General features: G+C 45.0%; 1 protein-coding gene across 6 annotated transcripts in view; it reads right to left on the bottom strand.

The window, feature by feature from the left end:
- Positions 1-17,879, bottom strand: part of epb41l2 (erythrocyte membrane protein band 4.1 like 2) — a 39,276-nt gene extending 21,397 nt beyond the window's left edge. For 4 of the 6 annotated variants that reach the window (XM_079291480.1, XM_079291485.1, XM_079291483.1 and 1 more), the window contains exons 1-7: positions 17,756-17,879; positions 7,606-7,823; positions 7,320-7,505; positions 6,032-6,289; positions 3,406-3,510; positions 3,232-3,274; positions 283-358 (exon numbers count right to left, since the gene is read on the bottom strand). In XM_079291480.1, coding sequence (XP_079147606.1) covers positions 283-358; positions 3,232-3,274; positions 3,406-3,510; positions 6,032-6,289; positions 7,320-7,505; positions 7,606-7,809 — 872 coding nt within the window. In that variant the 5' untranslated portion in view covers positions 7,810-7,823; positions 17,756-17,879. Of the gene's footprint in view, positions 1-282; positions 359-3,231; positions 3,275-3,405; positions 3,511-6,031; positions 6,290-7,319; positions 7,506-7,605; positions 7,824-8,794; positions 8,924-10,295; positions 10,415-17,755 lie in introns of those variants that run through there. The other 2 variants (XM_079291481.1, XM_079291482.1) reach the window with 2 other exon arrangements.
- Positions 17,880-19,549: the final 1,670 nt, after the last annotated feature.

The following is a 19,549-nucleotide window of genomic DNA, read 5'->3' as shown; positions in this document are numbered from 1 at the left end:
TCAGCTACAACCCTCCGAGAAGTTGTTCGCCCCATTAGACATACACTCCAACTTAAATGCGTGCCCGTGTGTGTGTGTGTGCATGCATACGTACAAGTTTAAATGAATGAGCACTGTGCACAAAGCCAACCTGTGTCTGCTTGTTTTGTTTTTTACTTTTGTTTTGTTTTGTAGGCCTTAGACATCAGAGTGAAATGGCCATTAAAAAACAATTAATGTAGGTTTAAGTAAGCATTGGTACACCTCTAACATGTGTGTGTGTGCGTGTGTGTGTGTGTGTACCGGGTAATGTCTTCAGTGAGCAGTGAGGGATCAGGAGGATAGAACTTGACGTTGAACACAAACTGCCCGTTGTTATCTGGAGAAAGAGAGATTATTGTTCAGAGTGATTTACAGCACAATTCAATTTCACATGTACAGTAAATACAGGGGAACACCGGTATGTATGAGAACTGGAAGAGCTTTGTGATCAGGGTTGTATTTTGCAATTCCATCCGTCCCTCTACCCATGTTACCCATCTGTGTGTGTGTGTGTGTGTGTGTGTGTGTGTGTGTGTGTGTGTGTGTGTGTGTGTGTGTGTGTTTGACAGACAAAGAGAGAAGTGGCTGTGAGTGAGCGCAACTAATGCAGAACAGATTTTCGACAGTACTAAGCCTGGTACATCGCACGCACACACACAAACAAACACACAAGCACAGCAGCAGATCTGGTATTGCGTAACCTCACTCTGGCTTCATCAAATACAAAACAGTAATCTTTGTTTCATCAGCATCAGAAAACAAAGACACGCAACATCACCATAATATCTTCATCGTGTCGTCATAATGTAGTTTCCTTTTGGATTTCCTACCAATCTCCATTTGGCTCCAATTTCCTATTCTCATCCCTGCAGGAGGCCACCGAGCCCTGCCTGCCACCTTCTCCATCGCCGCCCTTTCTGTATTGCTCGGCGCCACAACACACGCATGTACACACACACATGCATGTACACACACACACAAGCATGTACACACACACACACACAATATAAGATGGAGATCACGTCATCTGGATATTTACATACGGTAAAGGCTGACATCACCACTTTTTTTTTGCATATTCCTTTAAAAAGGTTATTTTTTATTGAAGTCTTGAATACAAATGTAGGCGTTTGACCATACATTTGAAACGTTGCCCTTATGATCCTATACCTTAGCATAGGCAGCTGCTGTTTGCTGGCTGCAGATGCACCATGACGGTGCTTTGGCAGTGTCAGCACGGCGAGACATCCAACACCATAAAGGTTAGTTTGCTTGTGCGGCTGCTGTTAAACATTAACAACAGCCGCACGCACCGGAGAGGTTTAGTGCCTGGACTAGATCCAGACCCCGTCGGTCTCTCTGCTTGGCTTCCAGAGAAATCCAGCCTGACGAAATCTTGCTCTCGTTATCGACATCTCAGAAGCGGCTCATTAAAGCGTGGCTGGTCGGATTCTTTTGTGCTCTTTTTTTACAACGCCTTTGATTGCATACAGCCATCATGTTTATTGGCATTCCAGCTTCCAACTTCCCTCTCTGCGGCTCATAGTCTCACTTTATTCTGATCAGATTTAGATGTTCTTTTCCGCCATTTTTGCAAAGCCATGATGATACCACGGACACAAAGCGCAGGCACACCCACGCGGCTTCGGTTCATAGTGAGCTGCATTGTGGGCAGGAGTCTAGACAGAACCTTCACCACAAAACTAAACAACAACATCAAGGAAGTCTGTAGAGCAAAACCGATAAGTCTCATTCGGAGTCAATGTTTGTCTGAGTTGTCGTCTTACAGGTGACTGCACCAGCTCTGTGAACTTTTAGTGACAAACTTTTAGTACGTAGTGACGGAGAGCGGTGTAGTAGTTTAGAGCACAACGGTGTCATTTGTGTGGTGCTATGTCTGTACACACAGCGGCAGGAATATCCAACTCACATCACACAGCCTCTCTCTCTCTCTCTATAAACACACACACACACACACACACAAGCATGCATCTCCACCACACACACACACACACACAAAAATAACACTTTATGAGCCAAAATGGTATGTTTTTTGTCTCTAAAAAGTGAAAATTGGGAAGCTTTTTGGCTGTGACTTAAAGCCCGTTTGGACTTATACTGTAAAAAGGAGACACGAGAAAGAAGCAGCAAAAGAAAACAAGTGAAGCTTTTCCGGAATGAAAGACTCTTTCATGACAGTCAACTAGAGTTATTGGCACATTCTTCAAAAGTCCTCGGAAAATAATGACGTAGGAGACCAACAAACAATACATTTTAAATAAAACAGTCCAACCGCAAATAGCACAACTTCTCATTAAATACTCAACAATCGAAATACCAAAGTGGAGAAAGAGCAAACTGATTAATCTATATTAGGGCTAATCGATAAGTCAATATAATTTATCGTCTTTCAATGGAATCATATCGTGAAACAATCATATATCTAGATATCGTGACACACAATTACGTTTTCTAAATTAGTAATAAAACCAGAAAATCGAATTATTTTGCAGTAAAGTTTGTTAAATAAGAAAATACCTTTCATTAGCCATGTGTTTAATTCAAACAAGGGAATAAAAAAACATCTGGATATTGCATAGACGCTGTATCGTGACATATGAAATGACCTTAATCGCAATAGAAGATTTAGGCCATATCGCTCGGCCCTAATCTTAATTCCAACAAGATCCTGTTTGTCACCGCACTCTGTAACGATGTCAAACATGCGTATCATGGACGCCGTCACACACGGAGGATCCCTTTCTAATTGTTACAGACGTGTATTCAAAGAAGAAACAAAGCTTTAACTACGCCTGGCTGCTCCACACTCGATAGCCGTCCATCAACAAAGGATGAGATGCCTCGCCTCGCTAACAGCTCATAAAGAGATTGATAAATAATGAAGCAGAGGGATCATACTTTGGTAACTTCTTCCACGCTGCCAGCTCTGGCAAGGCTGCTGTCGTTTGGTTTCGAATGTCTCTGGTGTGTTTGTCTGACTTTGTTGTGATGCCCGTTTGTTTTTCCTTTAATATGAGGAGACCCGAACGCTTCTATTAATTCAGGATTCATATTTAATTCATTGCCTTTTTGGCTGAGACGTTGGGGCCCCTGTATTGTGTGAAACAAGTTGTTATGGCAGGCAGAGGGAGACCGGGATGGATGGGAAACGAAAGGAAGCAAAAGCGTGATTTGAAAAATAAAACTTACTGCGTATCTGTCTCTTGATTTCCTTAGTGGGATCCAACCAACACTGGAGAGAGCGAGCGAGAGGTAGTGAGACACAGAGCCGGAAGAAAGTTAAGCTCGAGCATGAAACAGTGTCACAAGACACGATACAGACGTTTCTAAATGTGCACATTACTGACTTATTGTTATGCATACCTTCTGTTCATGGATGTCTGTGTGTGAGAGTCCAAAGTAGTCTTTCTCCATTAGGTTGAGGTGCTCACACACCTTAAAGAACAGGAGCTGGCCCTTGGCACGTTTCTGCAGAGAGACAGACAGAGAGACAGAGAGACAGAGAGACAGACAGACAGACAGACAGAGAGACAGAGAGACAGAGAGAGAGAGAGAGAGAGAAACACAGGTTGGAGTTTGTGCATTACTGTACATTTTGATGGGAAAACCAAATATTTAAGAGCCACTAAATCATTTTTTCCAGTTGAAATGTAATTTTCAAGCTTGAGAAATCGCAGCAATATGTATGGCATGGCAGTAAAGTTCCGGTTCAATCCTCCCTATCAATGCATCTCTGTTTCATTACATCAGTCCCATTATTCTCTCCGTCCCTCCATCTGTGTCCTGGCAACGCATTCCTTCATAGGCCCGATGGGGGCCTTAGCCATAAAAGTCCTCCACACTCAACTATGACAATGACATTTAGCACACATCCGTTCATGCGGTGCACGAGCGTGCACACACACACACACACACACACACACACACACACACACAGAGTGGCCTCACAGACAGAGTTGCAGACAGGGCAGGGAGCGTGGTGAAAGTGGAAGGAACGAGGATGAAAGAGTGCATTTTTCTTCTCGTCCTGGGACAGCTGGAAACATCTGCGGTATTTTCCTACACTTGGTCAAAAGACATGCGCCGCATTCACACACTCGCAGTACAGCTGCATTCTGAACGCCCAGAGAATGTGACCTTTCAGGGTGTCTGTGTCTGGGCCGGCGTGCCTCCAAGCAAGGCACTGCCGTGAGAAGTACTGTCACACATGAGCATGGTTCACCGCATCGGGACTATTTACGTAGAGTTACCACTCTGCACTATACGCCTTTTCTAGGGCAACAGCTTCGGTCCAAGTTTACGTCCTGTCAGCTTCTGCGTCAACAAACAATGGAACAGGAAATGCAAACAGAGCAATTTAGATTTTTGATGTTTGCACCCACAGCTTGCATGCCCGGCATCAGAAATGACTGTAAAACATCAACAAGTACTTAAATGTTCTAATTACAAAGTTGAGATGAATTGAATCATATAAATGTCATCATAAGGAAGAGTGAAACCATATAATGACCATATGAGGGCTCGAGAGACGACTCACTGGTAAACACGAGGCAGTAAATGCACTGCTGCTCCATGCATCCAACCCCAAAGCCACTATGCCCCGATGTATGCAAACACTACTTGACTCATGCCTGAAACCCGAATGAAATTCTATGAAGCGGAACTTAAACCGTGTGACACTAAAATCCTGCTGAAACCAATACCAATGGAATTCTTAGAAACAGCAAAACAGAAAATGTAATCTCTGGAATGCATTGTGCATCTCTCCCTCTCGCGACCTAACTGTGCCATGTGTGGAGGGAGGGATAGATGGATATGGATGTGTGTGTGTGTGTGTGTGTGCGTGCGTGCACTTCAGGACAATAGCAGTTTGTCGCACTATCAGCGTTTTCTGTTGCGAGACAAAGCAGCTACTGTTCAAACCACCGTAGACACTCACAGGCGCGCTGTTGGGCGTTGGCATACTGTAGATGAGGGGAGAAGGGTTTCGGCGTGGTAAAGTTGCCGGTTGAAAACCCCCTAAAAGCCAAATGGGGAAACCCTGGATCTGGGCATGTAACTGTAAACAGCTCAAGTGGACCTGGACAGCGGCTATTCTGGGCTGCTTCCCACTGAATGTGCTTGAACCATAACTGTGGTATTAATGAGAAAAACACATGTTGAAGGACCATCGGATAAAAAGGAACGGTGCAGAGACCTTTCTGTTCAAATTATTTATTCTTATCTCTAAATTTCTGGTTAAGTAAATACCAAATGTAAACACTTGTGGGTTGTAGGGAGCTACAAGAGAATGACTTTTAATAAACAGAGTCTGTCACAGCAGCATGGAGAACATGTGACGTTGTGAGGACCTGTGTGAATATGTTTGAGTGTGTGTAGAGGGCTCTAGGACACGTGCCTGATAGGGAGTAGCAGATGCCGGAAACTAATCTGGTGAGACCCTCATAATCTCCCAGGTTTCTCTGTGTGTGTGTGTGTGTGTGTGTGTGTGTGTAAATCCACCCCCTCTTCCATCTGCAAGTCATTCCTTCCACTCCTCTTTTGGTCCGTCTGTGCACTTATTAAATATTGTTTAGAGTGATTCTGGAATGCCATTTTTCTGTGTGTGTGTGTGTGTGTCTGTGTGTGTGTGTGTGTGTGTCCTGGTCACCAGACAAGCCCCTGTAGCGTGCTCTGCATTTATCCCCTTAACCCCGCCCCAAACAATGTGAGCGGTTGCTTCTGCCATAACTGCACTTTGAGTCAGAAAGTTAAATACCCCGCGCTCATACGCTCACACACACACATCTGATCCTATTAGCAATTACATCATTGACACTCACGTGTGACCTACATGACCAGCAAGAGAACATAAGACGGACAATGCGTCTGTCTAAATGAAACCTCCCCCTTTCTAAAAGACGACGGCTTGCTGATTTTCCCATCCCACGTGATGCATTGTTTAACCGGCGTTCTCCTCCACACCCTCAGAGTCTCGCCGACGTCTTACCTCCACCTCGCAGTCGAAGTCGGTCCCGTCCAGGAGGGTCACGTGACACACCATCATCTTCATCTTGGTCTTCCTCACCAGGCGAAGAGGAGACTGGGAAATAGAAGTCTGGCCTCCTTCTCCGCCTCCCTCCTTTTCACCTTCCGCCTCCCCTTCCTGCTCCTTCTGCTGATCCTCTGCTCCTTCTCCCTCTGCTGTCACCGGCGTCTCCTCTGGACTTTTCTCAGCGCTCCCTTCCACCTTCTCCTCCTTGGCAGGCTGACGGAGTTCGCGAGGAGAAGAAAATAATAAATAAAAAAGGAGAACAAATGATGTCAAAGCACAGCTACACAGTGCTCCCCAGTGTGGCCATCATGTACAATCTTCTTCAGTGGCATGAAGTTAATCTCCTGAAATCCGACTGTCCAAACTGAGCGAGAGGGAAGACCAAGTTCTCTCGCTCACTCTCCTTTTGTAACTCCCCATCTAGTCCGAGATTTTCTCTTAGAATCTTCAGGCGTTTCTTTTGGCCTGATTACTGAAATTCTGATGTCACTGGGTGGGCCTGGGTGTCCTAATGTGATCACTGGATGGAACAGTTTGTTCATGTGTGTGTGGGAGAATGGCTCTGTGTGTGTGTGTGTGTGTCTCTCTCTCGCTCTCGGCTGAGCAGCAGTTTCAAACAGTCGGCGTCTGCTGCTGTGAATATTTTTGTGAACCTTTAAACTGTTTGAGCATCGTCAAAGAAGCTATCTGACTATTTATCAGACAACATCTCATCCCTGGGTTTCTTATGAACATAAAAACAAGTCACCTAATGAAGTCTGTGCATCCACAACAATACTTGGCTGGGTGTTATAGTTCCACCTCTGTGATTACAAACATTTTGGGAAATTCACTTGGTTTTTGTTACATTTGGACAGAGCCAGGCTAGCTGTTCCACCCAGCTTTCAGTCGTTATGCTAAGCTAAGCTAACCCTCTGCTGGCTGCAGCTTCGTATCTAGTGGACATATGAGAGCGACATCAATATTCTCATCTCACTCTCACGAATTCACAGATCAAGCATGAAGGTTCATTCCAAAAATGGTGAGCTACTGCTTTAAGGGGAGGTGCTATTGTTAGCACCAGACAGTGGACGCCATAAATCTGGAGATTACCAAACCAAAAAGAGTACCACACATTCTTTTGCACTCTTTTGTAGCCTGTCTCCCTCTCCCCATCATTAAATAACTCATATAAAAGCTTATTTGTGTAATGTCTACTTTGTCTTCCAGCACGAGTGCTGATACGCTGACGTCTGACCAATACCTCAGTGTCTGCGCTGGCGGTGGAGTGAGATTCTGCTTCTTTTGCCTTCACCAGCTCCGACTTTGCCGCCTCCTTCTCTTCCACTTCCTCTGTGTGGCCGTTCACTTCCGAGGCAGACTGGTCCTCTTTCTGTGTCTCCTTGCTAACGGCGTCCTCTGTGGGGGGCACCTCCTTGGTCGGGGAGGTCTTCATGGGTCAAGGACAGACATTAATAACCCAACCAAAATATTCATTCCTAACAGTTATGATTACAACATAAAACAATAGTGTATAATAAGAACTTCACCTGGCTCTGAGACTTCTGCTTCTTAAGCCATGTTGGCAGGTAGCGAGCGATTCCTTTCCCCTCCTTCTCTTTCTCCTTCTCCTCTCCCTCAGCGTTGGCTACTTCCCGGGTCTCTTCAGTGGACTTCTCCGATTGGTCCGGCTGAGCGGCCGACTCCTCGGCTTTCTCCTTCACCTCGGTCTCAGAGCCCGCTTCTGTTGTCATGATGACACGTCAACCTGCCGAGCGATGGAGGAGAGCGTTAGATTTGATTTGATCACATGGTGACTCAATTATTAACGAGTATTCTTATCATATGTATATATATGATACATAGATATTAGAGGTTTATCTCCTGGATCCTTTGGAGGGTACGCCAAAACATACAATTTAAATTAGATTCAGTTTTCATACATTGATAATGACAGCATTTTCTTTGGGCTGCTGGTGTACCACCGAGAGCTGGAGAAAAATGTGACTGCCCCACTGAATTGTGCACAGATATCAATCTTTCATGGCACGCAACTTGAGTTTTAGTCTGGAGTATCTTTAATAAATGAGCCGCATGGTCCCATGTTATGTTCTTTGAGAACGACCAATGTTAGACAAAGAAAACATCTCTGGAAATACAAAGTAATTTGGTCCTTTAGTCAAGCCATGTCGGGAATATAAACACAAATATTATGTATATTTAGTGTTATATAAGCTATCTAATTCTGGCCATTTGGCTCGCAGCTGTTCGCAAATGAGCTCACGGCTGATTGAAACATTAGCTCTCGGGTTGGCGTCGTCCAAGTCTCTTTTACACAAAGTACACAACAAAAACACAAGAGTTTAGCATGTCATCATGTCACACAACGAGTTTCATCTGGGCCAACAGCTGGTTACATGGAGTCACTCACACACACAGAAAGAGGGGAAATTCTTATTATCGGAGTCATTGCTTTTACCCCGCAGCTGTGGTCCACCCGCACACGCACACGCACGCGCACACACACGCGCACACGCACACACTGCAGCAGTGGGGTGTAGGGAGGGGGCGGGAGTAAAAATAGAACAGGTCTCCTTACGCATGATCGGCTAATGAGGAGAGGAGAGGAGGAGGAGGGGCGATGGATGGAGAGAGGTGTGCATGTAGGTGAATGTCAGAGAGGAAATGGAATGCTGTGTGTGTTTGTGCAGATAAGGAGAACAAATACATTCGACTTACATTTTAGCAGGAGGGAATCCCGGGGACATTGCACAACAAACAGCACTCACAAGCCCATTGGTTCCAATCAAAGATGTTCATTTGTATTCAGGTCAGGGATGCGTTTACTGTTGCCGGTGTGGCTGTAGGGATGGAAATATCTTTCTATTGGCTGGATTACCACGAATTTTGCCAGTTATTTATAAACATCCCCTAAGGATGAATTTTAATGACTTTGGTGATCCTCTTAATTTCCATCGTGTACCACCAGCAGGGCTTTTTCTGTACAACATTCATGGTTCAAAGAGGATAAACCTTAATGACTCTGGTGAATTGAATCCACGTCGAACCACCTGGCCAAAGTGTAGCTGTGTGTAAAGCAGGCACGGTGACACTCTTAAACAGAGAATTTGGGAAATGTTTGGAAGTGAGCGGGCTGCCATCTGTGTCGGGAATCCAAATCCATTTTTAATCAACGTGAGCATCTTTCTGTGATGCATTCTTCCGACCCTGAATCAAAACAGGCCTGTAACCACCTACTTATTGCAGTGCCCACTCCTCTGAGACACTCAGTCGACTAGCAGTGTATCTATGTGTGTGTCAGTGGGAGTTGGCATCAGAGTGCAGCTTTTTGCGAGATGTTTCGTCACGGCCTCTTAGGCCCGCTTTAAACCGTCTCTCTCTCTCTCTCTCTCTCTACACACCGGGAACCTTGTTCTACCTCTCTCACAGCTTTCTAACTCACCCTCTCCATCTCTTTCTCTCTACTCTCTAACCCGGGTGGCTCTTTTTCCGACCACTAAATCTCTGCACTCATCTCTCTCCTCTCTCGATCCCTTTCTTCCGGGCCTCCCTTTTAAATCCTCCTCCACTTGTCCGCTCACATTATGTCCCCCTAAAACCCCTCCTCTGCCTCTCTTCTTCCCACAGTCCTTATAAACAATACCAGACACATTATTACAGCCTCTCTTCATACATACACATCCGCACACTGAATGGCAGTAACATCGCCAGCGTGACATCTAATGTAGGTCCGTGTTATGGGGCTGGCAGTCGTAACAGAACAGTATTCTTGTGTGACAGTATTTCATATGAATGTGCTAAACAAAGCCTGCAGATTCAAGAGAAACACAACACACAGCTGGTTCAACCAGTGGCTTCAGAGGAGGCGTTTCTGTGTTTGCTTTTCTTCTGCTTCAACAACACTTATCTTTCTCTCCATCCGTTTCCTTCCCTTTGCATATCTCAACTTCTTTCCTCATCTGATCACTAACTATACTCTTACATATTGGCTGGCTCGTTGGCTCTTGAAAGCAGCTCATCAGCATTCATTTTAGTTTAAGATGGTATTCTCTGCTCAACTCAAATCAGATGATGACACAAATTCACACCTGCTGCAATTATTCGACGAACAGCTGTTGCACATGACGGTCACAGCGAAGATTACTACACAACACATTAAATCCAGTTTTAACATCGGTTACTATGAAAAGAACTGATGGACACAACTTAACGGCCTTACCTGTCGGTGCTTCTGTCGCTCTCTCTTTCTCCCTGTAACTCCTTTCCTTTGGTCTCTTCTTCTCACCTCCTGTTTCTTTAACTCTATCTGCCTTTTCTCTTCACTTCCCGCCTCTTAGCAAATGCCTGCCCTACAAACAGTCATTGCCATTTTCTCTCTTCCATCCTCCCTCGGAGCTCTGCGTCTGCCTCCCTCGGGACTATCGCTCGGAGAAACGAGGGCAGGAAAACAGAGGGAGGAGGAGGAGGAGGGAGGAGGTGGTGAAGAAGAGTGTGTGAAAGACAGGAGCAGAGCTGAGGCAAAAGGGAGAGTGCTGGAGGAAGAGAAGAGGTGAAAGATGGGTGGATGAAGGAGAAAGGAGAGAGAGAGCGAAAGACCACACCTACTGTGCCATATTACTAATGGACACTAGCATGGACGATCTACCGAGCCATTACCTCACAGTCTTGATATTCTGCAATTACATTCTTTTAAGGAAAGAAAACATTACAGAAGAAATACAAATTGAACACAGACTTTTCCGCCCATTTATTATTACTAAATAATCCCTGTGCTGACTTTTATATTCACTTCTACGGACCAGAGTCCCCGTACGAGACTGTGTTAACCCCTCAAACTGTCATAAACAGCGTACTGCACAGATACAAACACTCTCTTGCTTACAACTTTATTGCCGTCTGTCTGAGTTTTATGGGTTGCCGGCAAAGCAACGACGACTTCCTGACCTGGTCTGTGCGCGAGGGATACAATTCCGTGGGGGGGGGGGGGGGGGGGGGGGGGGCTTTATTGGTGTTCTGTTACCATCTGATAAAGCAGAGAAGACAACGCTCAGCATGCATGGGCTGCAACAATAAATCCCCATGGAGACAAGAGATTACCACAGCAAAAAATACAGATTAGTGGACGAGCGTGGAAGTGACAATAGAGATTAGAGCGTGCATAAACCCATTTCAGACCACATCCGATTTACAGCAGATATTACGTGCTGGACCTGCAGGAAGTCCTTCCCTCCCTCCTCTCACCCATGATGCTCCACACCCACTCGAAAAGGGTCCTTGGCTTACAACCTATTAGTGATATTCTAGTAGCCATTAACCAACCATCTTACTCGATCCTTAATCAAGGAAAAACATCCTACTTGTTTAGATTGGGACCGGATGATGTTTTTCCAAATGAGGAAGCCATTCATTCAACACAACCCTCGACACCGCTTGATAAAATGTGAGGTGTTGGCGGTGATTCAGACGTCTGGAAACAGGCCAACCAGCCTTGTGTGAACGTAGTAAAAGGTATTTTTATACCATAACATCACAAATCTTTACAAAGGGATGCGTGTGAGTGTGTGTGTGTGTACATTGGTTATGTACAGTGTGGAACAAGTGAATTAGCTCTACTTTCAACCACATGTCATACACACACACACTGCCTACATTAAAGACCCCCAAAACTGCAAACTCTATCAAACTTCAATCACACTTGTTCACCAACAGTGGAAGTACTTCCTGTAAAACTTTACAGAAATAGATGCAAAACAATGACTTTATCCTGAAAACTGCATTGCTTGCGGTCGATATCATTAATTGCTGTTTGTTTGTGATGCTTCACGGTTCACTTGATTACAAGTGTAGTGTTTTTAATTGAGCCGCAAAGGTTGTTTCTGACAGCTGGTGTACACTGAGCGCAATGAGTTCCAATAAATGAAGGATGGAAATAAATAAATCGGCCGGCATTCAGGTGGGACAAATTAATTTAAAAATCCAATCCAGCCGATCGCGCTGGGACGTCCCAAACGGCGACGCAACGAGCCAACAGCTCTTCTGACTATTCCACCGCGGAACGACAGCCAACGGTGACTGAGCCCGGTTTGGTTTTGAAATAACCGACACGCGTACACACAGAGTGCAGAATCCTAATCTGTGCTGTTCTCTTCTACGATCTGGCCATCTGTCACGCAATGACACACACACACACACACACACACACACACAAGCTCATAATCAGAGAATCACTTATAAAACACGCCAGCTCTGGATCGTGCTGTCAATCACACGACAAACAGATGCGCACGTTTACTCACACACACACACACACACACTGGTGTGAACATTTTGAACACGCCTCGTCCTTTTACACTGCACTCTGACCCCCACACTGAGGATTACACAAAGGATAATCCCTGTGTATGTCTGTCTGTCTGTCTGTCCATTCATCCCTTCATCTTCCTCCGCCTGCCTGTCTGTCTACACATTCATCCCTTCATCTTCCTCCGTCTGCCTGTCTGTCTACACATTCATCCCTTCATCTTCCTCTCCCAGCTACACCTGATATCAACGCTTTAAAGGGACACACGCCTCTTTGCTGCCTCTCAGTTTGAGCTCATCTTAAATGACTGGTCAGCTCATGAGGGATGCTTAAATGACCGATACCATGTCATTACTTTTATTACCGTGCTATTACCGTCAGCTCATAACTGCTGTTGTCAGCTGCAAAACTATACGGCAGCAAAACCATTTGAGTTTTATCTTCAACACCAGCATGCTCAAATCAGCTCTTCAGGCTACAACTAATATTACCATTTTACTTAAAGCAGAGAAAATGGTCAACCAATCTCATTTTGCATTATTGGTAAGAAACAAGAATTGTGGGAAATGTAGGATGGTGAAAATGCATTAAAAAAGAGCAAAAACGACTTACTATCATAAAAAGGAATATATATTTGATGAACCCTTCTAGTGTTACTAGTCTCTCTCTCTCTTTCCATGTGTGTGCATGTGTGTGAGAAGAATGGGTTAGCTCATAACTACTATTGTTAGCTGCTAAACTCCCCTATTCAGCGATTAAAGCAGTCAGGCGCAAGTGCCCCTGTCTGTGTGTGTGTGTGTGTGTGTCTGTGTGTGTGAGTGTGTGTGTGTGAGTAGGTCTGTGTGAGAGAGAGAGACAAAGAGCTAAAGTATGGGTGGGTCACACGAGTGCACATGAGATGAGATACAGTTTGCTGTGTGTGTGTGTGGGGGGGGGGGGGGGGGGGGGGGAAAGAAAAGAGGAGGAAAGCAGGCATTAGATGGGAGGCGAGAGAAAGAGAGAGCGAGTTAACTTGTGGCGATAGAGCACTGCCCTACGTTGTGTGTCTCTCTCTCTCTCTCGCATTGGGTGTGGTGTTGCTATGGCAACCCACATCCCATAGAGGCTGGCGACAACAGGTGCCGTGGCAAAACAAATGACTTCATGGGGCGTTGGAGGCTCATTAAGACAGCGGCCTGGTGAGGAGAGTCGATGCACACGAGGGGAATAACATCTTCCTCCGCTGGCACAGACAGACACACACACACACACATTTAACTAAACGATTAACCTTAACCCCTGAATCTAAAAGAAGACATTCCCCTTGTGGACGCCATAAGATGTCCTCATTTTCAGAACATCACTCTGTTTTCTCTATTACCGCGAGGACGCGTCTCACACACACACACACACACACACACACACACACACACACACACACACACACACACACACACACACTGATGTGAACTATATTGCAGCGACCCGGCTCTTCTCAATAGGTCAACGACATGACCAGACAGATTATTTTAAGCGGCCCTTCGTATCAGCTAAACGCAGACCAGTGACCTCTGACCCCTAACCAGGAAACGGGAAGTGTGGCCAAAACTTCAAACCGGTTTAGCTCCCCCTTTATCGTCAATTCTCATTTTTCGCCGCACATAGCATCTGTGTCGCTCTCATTGCTGTCAACATAAAAACAGGAAGTGACAAGAGTGCAAAACACCCGTAGAATGGTGATTTTGATTCTCGCCCTCGCTGAACGTTTGAAACAAGACCCCACCCACTCCACGTCAGTTCAACGATCTCCTCCAACTTCACAGGTACTCATAGTTTAGACCTGTGGGAAACACTGACTATTGACACACATTTCACTGGCTTCTTCTTTACACTCTTTCCAAGATGTTTCACAGACTTCAGAGCTTCTCAAAGGCTACTAACGAGGTTCACTTCGCTGGTCCCTCTCAACCCCTCTTGCCTCCTCTCCCTTCCCCTCTCCTCATCCCTTCCTCCTCATCGCTCTGGCCTGCTGTCCCACCTCCTCGCTGCTCCCCACGTTGCTGACTTTCACTGCGACCCGAAACGAACGAATGAATAGCGAACACACAAAGCAGCTGAATGAATCCTTCAGTCACGGTAGGTTTTGATGAAAAACTGACCATCTCACCTCGGTATTTACCAACCTTTATCACCACACTGAGATCAGATACGAGTATTTATAGGACAATATTATCCTTTATTCTGCTGATGTGAACCTCTGTTGCTCCCTAAGATGTGGCTTTTTTAAAAGATGAAGGCTGCGCCCCGACCTGCCACGCTCAGCCTCTCTCTGGGAGAATGTGACCCTCCGATGCTGATAAATCTGTTTTTAACTAGGCTTGGCCCCCTGCCAAAGCCACGGGCCCATGCTCTCTCTCTCTGTTTTTTTATTCTATCGCCTCTTTCAGAGCTGGACACTTGCAGTCTGCCCTCTCTTTATCCCCCGCTGATGTCAAATGTTGCCTTTCAACACAAGTGTTTTCTAAATCTGCTCTAAAAGACCCTCTTGTTGAACAAAAAAAACATATTACGATGCTAATCTCCACAATGCAATTAAGTTAACGTCAACAGTACTTGACATTTACATTTTTGGGCATTTAGCTGACCCCTCTTATCCAGAGGAACCTCCCACTCCCTTTCTGTCCCCTCCATCACACACGTCCTCTACATCTCTATCCCCTCCCCCCTTCACTCTCCCCACCTCACCCTCTCCCTCCTCCCCTCACTGTCTCCGTGGCTGTAATAAGCTGAACATTGCATTGCAGTTTCCATTCATGCGTGCCCCTCTGATCTTCCCTGCGTGAATGAGAGTCCTGTGGCGCCCGCTGGCCGAGCAGCTCTTGAGAGCTGGAGGCTAATAGCCGCCGGTCACGGCCGACTGCTGCACTGTACAATATGTCCACCTTTAGCAATGGCCGGGACTGACCCGCTGCTATCGCGGGGGAGATGAAGGCTTTGATTTGGTATAAAAACACTTTGATATGCTAGAAGACAAAAAAAAAGACAGGATGAACACTGTAACCAACTGGACATATTCAGGAAGAAACATGCTCGCTCGCTCACTCACTCACTCACTCACTCACGGATGTTCCCATAGCCTTTCCGAATGGTTAAGCAATATCTCTCTCTCCCCGTCGCCCTCACTCAGTCTTCCTTTCTCCTCTTGTGTCCGACTCTTACTCACTTCCTCTCTGCGTCCATCAGTATTCTTTTCTTTTCTCATTTTGTCACTCCACCTCTATTTACCGGTATTTATTTTTTGTCGCGTCTCTCAAACCCTTTACAAGGTGAGAGAGAAAAGTACAAATGCGGCACTGCACACAAGCATTCGTTGCGTTTTCCTTTAACTAACGCAGCAGTGAAAACACATAAAAAAACTGCAAAGAAGTTATAGAATATGAAAATAACAGAAGCCCGAGTCCGTTTTACTGTCTCCTTAAGACAGTGACAAACTAGTCTTTTAGTGTAGACCCCTCCAGGAGATCATTCTTGATTATCAATACAGTTTTCAGCTGTAAAGTATCACTACTGCTACATGGACTTCTTTGTTGTTCAAGATTTGATCAATCTCTAGCGCTCGGGAATTGGGAAGAAACACAAAAAACATCCAAAAAACATAATTTTATAAAAACACACAGATCCTCAAATGGCTGGGAACGTATGGGTTGGCATGGTACGACAACGGGGATATTGAGAGGAGGAAATCGTGCACTCATTCTGGCGAACGGAGAGTCAGTTCCAGCTACATTTAATGAGCAGATTCTCCCACCAGAACAACCAATTAAGGCCTCTCATTAGTGGGTTCCACAGAGCCGCCACTGTTCTGCGCATCCCGAGAGTCTGAGAATGAACATGGCACTGACTTGGTGATTTCGTTGTGCTCATTATTCGCGGAAACCAAAAATCTAAATTGTTACAATGGCATACAATAAAACCATGAAAATATGTACTTCCTATCTCTGGAGTCCCACATACACCAATAAAGTCCATGACATTGCGCCTACCCGGACGTCCTCCATTTCCCTATCACCTACCTTCCTTTCTTTCTTTCCCTCAGAGGACAACAGACGAGAAGGCTGACTGTGGCACCATGCGGACATCGATTTAATTCATCAAAATTGAATTAGGTTGATGTGACAGATACGTTTGCAAAGTGACACGGATTTGGTTTTACACGTCAGCACAATCTCGGCTCAGTCCAGTGTGTCAGTTGGTCTGTCTGTCTGCCTGGGAACTAGTTGAACCTTTGCCGTCTGTCAAACAAAGTATGACTCTGCCTGGGAAATACACACTCATGTTGTCGGTGGACAAATAGTTGTGAGAAAGTAAGACACGTTCAAACATAAACAGTGGTGCAGTCGAGGGCAGACGCACCAAAACTGAAACAAAGTCTACATTTTAGAGCAATTTAAATCAATCATTGGCAGCAGAAATGTGCCATGCATGGTATGGTTAACGTAATCTGCTAGTTACAGGTCAAATATTGGCTAACTGCAACTTCTTAAAAAAGCTATTTTTACCATTATCATCTTTGACTCTTGGTATTGTGTCCCCAAGCTTTCAATAATCAATAAGATACATTTCAGACGAATTGCTATTTGATAATGCTATTCCAAAAATACAAAAACGGTCAACCCTTCATGCTCTGAATATCTCGGCTGCCACAGTCACAACTGGGACCAATCCCAATGCAGTAACCACACGTCTCAAACAAACAGGACTGCATTTCCCAGACATCTTTGTGAACCAATTTCCAGAATGAACCCTGTGCATGAAACCAAAACCCTTTGATATCAGTGAAAAAACGAGCGTGTTCCAGTGTTGCTGCATGGGGACGGGACACACACACACACATCAACAACGATCCAAAAAACTGCTTAAAATGAAAATGACGGACGTTTGAATAAGTCTTTAAACGCAACGATTACGTTTGCGTGATTAGAACTTACACCAGGAAATGCAACCAGCAACTCGGAAAAACCGACCTTTTAAAACATGTTCACGCTGGTTTAACTCCAGCTACGCGTCTCCATTGAAGCTGTGATGCAAACCACATGAAACACAGACGTGGGAGTAGTTTAGGTGATGGTAACCGCCATGAAGAGCGGTAACGCTACAATAACGCTACAATAACGCTGCATTCAAGGTATGACTGCAACTCCAGATAACGGATTTCATTGGTAAACGTGACCATTTCCGAAAAATCACCGTGGTTGTTCGTGCAGGTTGAGCACCGACATATGTAACGTTACTGCAACAAAATACACATTAGAAAACGCTAAATATCCCGAAAGGCATTGAAGCAGTCGCTAATATATAAACACGTGATTTAAAACGTGGTAAAAAAAATCAAACGTTACCTGTTTGTGATTTTCAACGATGCGCGTTTGGGGAACTTTTCCAAACGTGGCCTCTCACTCCGTTCTCCTCCAAAAAATAACGTACGCCCCACTATCTCAACCTCCAAAAAAATCTCCCACTACAGTCCACACACGGGAAATCTGGCCAGGGCTCAAAAGCAGACGTGACCATCATCCTTAAGACCCGCCCCCCATACAGTTAAAAACATCTTTTAGCGCTCGCTCATTGGCTCAGAGGGGACACTGTATTATATCCTGAGATGTGATTGGTCGCCCGCGCTGTCCATACACGTTGGAGGCAGATGTGGCAGTGCTATGTTGGCGAGGTAGCTCCCCCTAGAGGACGTATGGCATCACTGCAATGTGGTGAGGATGTGGTTTACTGTTTTATTTTGTTTACTCACGTTTAGTCTGGAATTTTAACAGGAAATTGGTGATCTGAAGAGCAGGTTACATTTTTTTATTATCATTTAGTTTTTAAAATCAGTGTCCTTTAATTTATTTCTTGCCAGAATAAATCCAAAATGATGGTTTAACAGAATTCCCAGGTGTCTGTTTGGTCTCCTGTTTGCAGGCTACTTTTCAAATATATATTTATTTTTTTCATTCATATTTTACTTGCATTCAGTATTAATAGAGGTTGATTAAGCTCATCTGTTTTTTTTCTTTGTTTGTTCGTTTTTGTCTGCTTTGACTTTGCTAACGATATTTTCTCAACCAGTTCAGAACTTACAATTCCTCTCACACCGGTCACGCGAGACACATTGGCGATTAATATGCAACACAAACAGTTTAATCCCAACGTGGTGCCAAGCCAGCATTTGAGAAACACTGCAGTGCAGTGACATGAATATTTACGGTCGGTTTGTCAGCCGTGACCCCTTGATGTAGCTACCTTTGGAAACCGTTAGGTGTTCTGTAAGTCACACAGTACGGAGACATTTTAAGTTTGGAGCACTGATCTCTTTAAATGCACACTTGACGATGGGCACATTACCTGACTATGTTAATTACTTCTTCCACACTTATTCTTTCTCTTCTGAACTCATCCTTACTCACACGCAAAGGACACACTTGCCATTGCACAACATACAGCATGGCTTCTGCCACTGCGCACACACACACACACACACACACACACGCCTCTTACATACTGTAACACCCCCACCCAGATTAGCTCAAGTAATTGGCTTATATAAAGCAGTGTGGAGATTTGACATGTAAAAGCGGTGGAGTAAACAACTGCATAGGAACATCATCTATAGACTAACACGAACAGAGTGAGTGAAACACCAATAATACTTACTCATTAAAATCTTTTGAGACAAAAGCTGGCAACAGAAAATTTGATTGAAAGCTGAAAGAATCACATTGTGCAGCAGGTAGCGTGTGTTTCAGTGGACTCACCATTAGTAGAGCAGCATGGATCCAGCAGAGAAGCACAGCCGGCCAATGGAGCGAGCGCACACACACAAACACACAGAGGAAAACAGAATATCAGACGTGTATTTGAACCCTGAACACATTTAAATGTTTATTTTATGAGCGGCATCCGCTACAGTTGCAAACCGAATGACGGGGTTTTGATATAATTTCCCACAATTACATTACAGAGATCAAACCGTTTGGCTGCAGTTACATGATCCCCACATTCTCAACAGAATGAGGCATGAAGCATCTGACTCCCGTCGACCTATGAGTCTGAGCATCCAGACCGGCCATGAGAAGAAAAGAAAGAAAAGAAACACGCGGCACATCTCCTCTGTGGCGTGACAACAAACCGCCAGGTATCAG

The sequence above is a fragment of the Melanostigma gelatinosum genome (genome assembly GCF_949748355.1).
Source record: "Melanostigma gelatinosum genome assembly, chromosome: 19".
Taxonomy (NCBI): domain Eukaryota; kingdom Metazoa; phylum Chordata; class Actinopteri; order Perciformes; family Zoarcidae; genus Melanostigma; species Melanostigma gelatinosum.
The sequence above is the reverse complement of the archived record's forward strand: the minus strand, read 5'-3'. Positions and strand labels throughout refer to the sequence as shown.